Raw genomic sequence first — 7,755 nt, 5'->3', positions numbered from 1 at the left:
AGAAGAAAATTCTAAACAAGAAGAAACACAATAGGAAAATAACTTTGTATACACGTCTGAAATATTGAAAGGAAATGTTTTATTCTCTCCAATTTAGTTTATCCTCGTACACAATTCTTTTTCACTTTTCAGATACATATAATTCTCTGTTTCCGCATGTCCTTTTTCATTACTGCGGCACATTCACCGCCTCCACCGCTGCCACCATTTCTACTTAGATGTGGATCCAGTAATTAAAATATATGAATTTTTACAGTAATTTTAAATTAATTTATAATGATAATTCGATTCACAATTAAATATTTATAATTTTACAATGAGTATCTACTTTGAGCAAAAGCTACAGGATTCCCAGCACACTAAACCTAGAGCTTTCACTACAAAAAAATGAATAATTTGCGGAGGTTGAAAGTTGCAATTCGCGGAGGTTTTAGCCTCCACTAGTTGCTAGAAGAGGCTAAAACCTCCGTAAATTGTAATTTTCAACCTTCGCAAATTACCTTTTTTTTTTGTAGTGTTTGGACACGCCCCTGCTTCTGTTGCCGCTATATGTATTAAGAAATTCACTAAATATATATAAATATAATTTATTTAATTAGTATAATATATTAACTTAATTTTATTGTAGAAAATTTATAAACTTCATATCCTGGATCCGCCTCTGCTTTCATCATCAACTCCAATTACAACATGCTCTCCTTTTTCCTTTGGTTTCATCACCTCCTCTATTGCATTTATCTCACACACAACGTGTTCTCCATTCTCCTCCTCCTCCACCGCGACCTCCACAACAGAATCTCCACTATTAATGTTGTCACCCTCAAAGATAGGGTTCACAATTCCGCGGTGGAGGAGGAGTTGTTGAGACCGAGGTGTTAGTGGTTTTTCTAGCGCCGCGGTCGACCAGGAATCCTCCCGCTCCTCCTCCTCCTCCTCCTCCTTCTTCTTCTTCTTCTTTTCTTCCTTCTTGAAACGCGCCTTAATAGAAAGCTCTTCGACAGCCTCAGAGATTTTGTCGACGCATGTGATGACATCGATGAGTATCCACGCCACCGACATTGTTGTGATGAAATCAATGGTCTCAGCTTCTGAGAAGGTTTTTGTGGTAATTACAAGCGTCGTTCTAAGGTCACTGATCACGAATTTTGCAATATACGGGTCGGGTTCTGCCGTTGAGGAAGAAGGTTGGGTCCTGGTTTTGATGGAGAATGCAAGGTCTTTTAAGGCATTGCTAGATTCCTTTATCATTCTTTTGCATGCTTCTTCTGTTCTTCTATGGAACTCCGTTGGTGCCTAAAAAATCAAGCACGCGTGAAAATTAGAAAGTTTGTACCCACGTTGTTTCAGTTTATGTGACACAGTTTGAATCAGTACATAATTTAAGAAAAAAGATTAACTTTTAAAATTTGTGTGAGTATAAATCTTTTGATAGTTGTGGACATGCCATTACATTTTTTCTCAGCCATTTTTTTTTTCTCCACCATTTTGTTATGTCTCCGCTAGGGGTGTACATGGACCGAGTTGGTTCGGATTTTTCTAATACCAAACCAAACCAAATGCGTTGGGTTTTTAAATTTATGAACCAAACCAAACCAATAAAATTCGGGTTTTCTCGAGTTATTCGTTTTTTTGGGTTTTTCCCAAAAAAATCTTCATACAAAACATATGATTTTTACTTCAAATATTTCTTTAGTTCTAGTAAAATACAACTATACAACTAAGGTGTTTCTTAAGAAAATAACACAAAATGTGAGATGGGTGATGACATCGTATTAAAATATTCAATAAAAAAGATAATAAAATCGGTTAAAATAAGTATTGCTAATTAATAAGCCATAAAGAAAATGACTTTAATCTAAATACTAAGTTATGCTAAAATAAGTACGGCTAATAAGTATTAATTACATGACAAAGAAAAAAATTAAGCTATGTATTTTTACGCTCTAAAACAATTATGCAAAAATAAAGAATAGATATCCACTATTACTGTCATTCATAGTGTTAGAATTGAATTTCTTTTGTTAGCATTAGTGTTGAGTTGGTTTTGATTTGGACTTTATTTGAATTACTAACATCCATGAGATATAAAACTTATTGACATTCAAAATTCTAAGTTCAAGCTTAAAATAATATGATAACAGACAAAATACTATGAAAAGTTTAGGAAATATTTACAAATTACATTACAAATAAATATTTTTATGTATAAAATATTTTAAAAATCGAATACATGTAATGTCGGGTCGGTTTGGTTCGGTTTGACTTTCCAACACCAAACCAAGTCAAACCAATCCACTAGTCGAGTTTTTTTCTCGGTTTGACTCGGTTTATCGGTTTGTCGGTTTGCTTTGTACACCCCTAGTCTCCACAACTACCAATGAAGTGTTCATGCACTTTATGGTTCTATAAGCACTTTCTTCGTCTTAATTTATGTGACACATAATTTAAAAAAAGAAAGACAAATTTTGAATCAATTTATGCTCTAAATAAGTTGCATATCTTCGTGTGGTTATGTAAGGAAAAATTAAAAGTTTAAAATTAAATTATTTTTTAAACAAAAAAGTACAATTTTTTTTTAGACAAACCAAAAAAAAATATGGCATATAAATAGAACTAAAGGAATATTCATCAAAAAATTGTGACTGTCATTTAGGTCATATCAATATATACCTTAGACTTGGATTTTAAGTGACCACTAAGAGCATGAAGATGGCAAGCACAATCCCTACTAAGGTTACCAATCTTCAAATACACTTTCCCTGGATTATTAAACCTGAATAATCCGTGTGCAGGCTCCCACCATGCAAAGTTTGCCTGAAACAATTTTTTTTACCATAAGTTTTATGCACCGATAATATAAAATAATGTATACCGTTATATCACTAATTTAAAATATAATTTCAGATAATTCTCTATACAAACATTGTATGGTAACTTTAAAAAATCGGAAAACATCCTTCTATAATAGGTGAAAAGAAAATATATTGATAATGTGAAGATTTTTTTTTTTTTTACTGTCCGTATAGATATATAAACTTAAAGCTTTTGTTATTTTTTATGTTTATAAGAATTCAAACAAATGAACACAGTAATGGCTCTTCATAATTATTCTCATAACAAGATAATACTACAACAACAACAACAACCCAGTGAAATCCCACATCGTGAGGTCTGGGGAGGGTAGAGTGTACGCAGACCTTTCTCCTACCAAGATAGGACGGCTGTTTCCGAAAGACCCTCGGCTTAGTAAAAGCATAAAAAGAAGTCAGATAAGGTTAAGAGATTCAAAGCGATACGAAATGAAATAATGCAAGCGACACAGATAACACAGGATAATCAAAGCACATGAAATAACAGATAATAGCAGAAATAACAGATAATAACAAGATAATATGATAAATAAATATAATTTCTTTAATTTTCTTCCACCTTCTATATTCCTTTATTTATATTCTTTTATTCCCTTTTTTTGGTCTTTCAATAGTACGTTATATTCTCACGTATTTTTTAGGGTGGTCACTAGTTGGAGAGTTTAACGACTGACTTTATTTTCCGTCTATAAGGAAAGAAAATTCAAATTCGTCATTAGCAAAATGCCCTATTTAGTCGTTCTAAAGAACTCTCCACAACAACTTAAAATACAGATTAAGAGCATTGAATGGAAGTTGAAAAATGAATAGTCTCCCCTAAATACTTGGATGAATGGGATACGTCCACTTCTAACCAATAGAGAAAGTCATGGTAAGGAGTGCTTTCCCTTTAAATAGACCTTACATGACAAGAATTTGAATTAGTCAATGAAGTAATTAATGTAAATAAATATATTTCTTCTTGTGGACGCGGATCTCATATAATTACGACTTGGAATAAGTCAGTGAAGTAATTCAATGTAATTACTAGTATAGAAGACTTACATGTTTCTCCTTGCGGAGGAAGCGAATCTCTTATAAGATATAACTACGATCTGAATTAGCACTCGTTGGGTACAGTCACAAAGCCGATGAATTTCCTTAGTTTCCATGCATATTTAGCCTTAGTACCCTCCTAGATGCAAAGAGTATTTGTTTCTTTTCAAAACCCTATACATCTACCTCTCAATAAAAAAAAGAAACTGAATTTTGCTAACATTCATAATGATATATTTAGAGGCAATTAGTTGTGATTTAGGTGGAGGTCTAGCTAACCGGCCGATAAGCTAAATCACACATTTTATGAACCTAATAGTAATTTTTAAAATCAAATCAATAGATTTCAGATTGTACTGTATATATCTATATTAGAGGGAGAGTTTTAATTAGCTGATTTACTCACCAAAGATTCCACAGTGGCCTTAGAACCAAGAACACTTTTAACATTTTCGAGAAATCCCTTTTCATTGTCACTTGCTTCATCCTCAGAAATGTGAAAATATTCCCTTTCAAAACCTGCAAAGTTCAATTTTTTTTTTCAATTTGTTGCCCCACATAAACAAGTAGCGGAGCTATCCGTGTTCAAGGGAGTCAAGTGATACCTCTTCACCGGAAAATAACACTATAAATAGGTCAATTTTTTTTAAGGAAATAATGCACTTTCAGTTCCTTAAATATCAGAAAATTCTGATTTTTTTTTTCTTGTGATATCCGAATAAGAAAATGTGACCAATGATTAATTGAAATGTGCTCTTTTGATCTCTCTTCTTGTAAATCTTCACAAATTTAAATAACTATTAACCATTAGATCATTTAATTACCTATATTCTATGTTAAGCTTACTGCTACTCCATATGAGGATACACAGTTCTAAAAATCGTCTAAATGTTAACATATTTAATTTATAAAGGGACGAACATATATATATATATTTAATTAATTATACTTAGTTATATATAATAAGGACCAAATAGAATTTTTCAATAATTGATGGACCAAAAGTGCGATTATCCTTTTTCATGTATACTATATGTTGAATCTCCTTGACCTTTTATGTATTTATTCTTTTATATTTTGAATCTCTTTAATGAAAATCCTAATCCCACCATCACCGACAAGAATTCTTAAATGAAGACAAAAGGATACACAATTAAACAAGAACATTCACATACCATCTAAAAAGCTTGCTAGCTTTTCAATATTGGCACTAATATGTTTATGAAGATCTTCACCAGCCCACACAGGACGAATAACCATGGAGATAACCATGACTGTGGCAACACTGACCATAACGGCTGATATTCTTTGCTTAACCAACTCCAAGTACTTGTCACCAGAGACTGTGACCAAGCTAAAGGTTGCCACAAAGAGCATGCATCCATAATCATACCTTCTTTGCATATGTGGATAAAACCTTGTAAATGTACCTAGAGCACCTGCATAATGAAGCAAGTGATCGAGTCTTTAATGTGATCAGATGCGGCTCCCAAATTTGAACATTATAGGGTTCAATTTCGAGATTCTAGCTCAGGAGGTCCGTTTTACTGCGTTAAGATAAATACGTGATTTATACTTATTTAGCGAATTTTGTTTAATTTACATCTAGAATTCAAGTATTGTATACGTCATTGCTTAGTCTTTACTTTGCTCAAAACAATATTAGAGTAAGTTCACTCTACATTTAATTCTCGAGGCTAAGGTCTATGTCCTACGTGTATTCTTTTGAGTTATTCTATAGACTAGGAGTGGTCATACCAACCCCCCCCCCCCCCCAAACCCCAATATCTCAGGTCAGTATAGCCTGGGTCTTGACTTGCATTTCAAAAAAATATGTCATTAGTCCGATTCATTGAGGAAATTACGCGTAATAATGAACATGCAGATCTGTTTACCATAAAGAGATTTGTTTCTCCTGACCCTGCATCACTTTAATTGTTATTTGAACAACTAAAAGTCCTGTCTTGGTCTAAGTGGAGCCGGATAACATTTCTCTTTTGCATGTCCCTGGAATTTCTCATATATGAAAGGTCTGAGCTAAAATTACTAAATTCGGATCAAATCATAAGATGTATACTAGATCCGCACTCTGATGTACATACTATTATTGTTGTTATGTGAAACAATTTTATGATTTGAATGATATGAAAAAGCACGCCTAGCTATATATCTTCCCAAACAGAGGAAACATTTGAAGAACTTTTTTATATTAATTTGTCCATTTTGTTTAAAGAAACAGGTTGTATTGTACTTGCATATCATACCTAGAGTGAAGACCGAAACCCCAAGAACTATAGGCTCCCCTTCTTTTCCACAAAATTTGGCTAAATATTTAGCTCCAATGCCTAACGTGCCACCTAGTGCTGTAGCAAAAGCTATGTTTAAGCACTTTGATATAGTTGCACCTGAAAAAAGTAGAAAAATCTTTAATAAACAAATTCATCAAATTAGAAAAAAAGTGTAAGAATTAGTGATTGACAAATTTTGTAGCTAAACAACAAAATTCATAGCAACGATTAGCGACATATTATCAAATATTATGTTAGCTACAAGCGATAGATTAACTATGGAGTTCATAGTTAATCTTAATTTTTTTTGTAGAAAAACATTACCAGCAGTGTACTCAAAAGCAACCATTACTGTGAGGACAACCATTATTGCTGATTGTTCAAAGCTATGATAGAGCGGCCATGAATAGTAAAACAACAACACTAAAGCGAGAGTTAATCCCACTTTAGTTGCATGCCAAATTTTCCTTGGATCATCTTTCCCAATTTGTATTGTGTTCTCAGCAATGTTGCTAGTTTTGTCCATCAACTTTCTTGGAAACCCCTTGAGTTGGCACCAAAACATGGTGAAACTACTTTTTTCTTGGCTAGTGGAATCAATCTCCATGGAAATGGTTGAATTGGTATGAATTAAGGGGTGTTGGGAGAGAAAGAAGAACCAAGAGAAGGTAAATGTGCACAATGGAACTACATCAACCATCTCAATATATAGTTAGGGTGAAAAGTTAGGGTTTGACTTTTTTTTTTTTAAATCATTTACAAATGAACATCTATCTTGTCTTTGATCTTTCTAGATGAGAAGGATAAATGTTTAACAGTTGAGTGTGCGAACAAAATCCTACGTTGATAGGCATACTTTTAATAGTGCGAATATTTTGGAAAAGAATCGTGTCGACTGTGACCCGACGAAAATAATATGATACCATGACAAGAGTATTTTTGGGTTGGTTGAGACATCAATTGGTATCCGAGTTAATAGTTCAACAAGACGAGTACAGAGATAACGAAGTGATAGCATGAGGCTCGCTTACTACCATTACTACGACAAAGGTAGCTTGGAAATGCACCCGCACCAGAAGTCAACTCTGAGCTTCGATAGCCATAAATGCTCAGTCATGTGAATGACATAAAATGAATCTCAAAAATTGACATGTGGATCGTGGTGGTTGGCCACGTGGAACTTATTCCAGAGAAAGATTGTTGGGTGTGTTAACAAAGTCCACATTGATAGTTAAGAAAATTGAGAAGTTATACATAAGGTGTAGATATACTCTTAATGGTGTGAAGCCATTTGTAAAAAATTATACAATACTTGACTCAAATCAGACAGCATCATACTATGTTAAAAATATCTTTATGCTCTCTTAGCCCAACAATTTTATTATATTTAATGAGTTTTCCTTTGTTTTTCTGAAATGCAATAGCTTACGGGGAACATCGAGAAAGCAGTGCCAGTCTATTGGTATACAATATCTACGTTTTAAGTGGTCGGACTATGAGGATTTTGAGATTTTGCTTCTTGTCTTAAATTCCTATGCTCCCATATATATTTACCACAATGC

The 7,755-nt window shown here is 33.4% G+C and overlaps 1 protein-coding gene across 1 annotated transcript; it reads right to left on the bottom strand.

The window, feature by feature from the left end:
* Positions 1 to 642: 642 nt before the first annotated feature.
* Positions 643 to 6,926, bottom strand: LOC132624652 (aluminum-activated malate transporter 8-like). Its single transcript, XM_060339398.1, has 6 exons — positions 6,518 to 6,926; positions 6,170 to 6,310; positions 5,081 to 5,344; positions 4,312 to 4,424; positions 2,671 to 2,814; positions 643 to 1,293 (listed from the first exon to the last, which is right to left on the bottom strand). The coding sequence occupies exons 1-6, from the start codon at positions 6,891 to 6,893 to the stop codon at positions 643 to 645; spliced, it is 1,689 nt and encodes a 562-aa protein (XP_060195381.1). The 5' UTR covers positions 6,894 to 6,926.
* Positions 6,927 to 7,755: the final 829 nt, after the last annotated feature.

Source organism: Lycium barbarum, chromosome 2, assembly GCF_019175385.1.
Source record: "Lycium barbarum isolate Lr01 chromosome 2, ASM1917538v2, whole genome shotgun sequence".
Taxonomy (NCBI): Eukaryota; Viridiplantae; Streptophyta; class Magnoliopsida; order Solanales; family Solanaceae; genus Lycium; species Lycium barbarum.
This window is presented reverse-complemented; position numbering and strand designations above follow the sequence as displayed.

Coding starts and splice junctions, on each gene's coding strand:
- LOC132624652 (XM_060339398.1), bottom strand. CDS start 6,893: ATGGTTGATGTAGTTCCATTGTGCACATTTACCTTCTCTTGGTTCTTC. Junction 5,345..6,169: donor GGTTTCGGTCTTCACTCTAG/GTATGATATGCA, acceptor TTCATTATGCAG/GTGCTCTAGGTACATTTACA. Junction 1,294..2,670: donor ACTTAAAATCCAAGTCTAAG/GTATATATTGAT, acceptor TTGATTTTTTAG/GCACCAACGGAGTTCCATAG.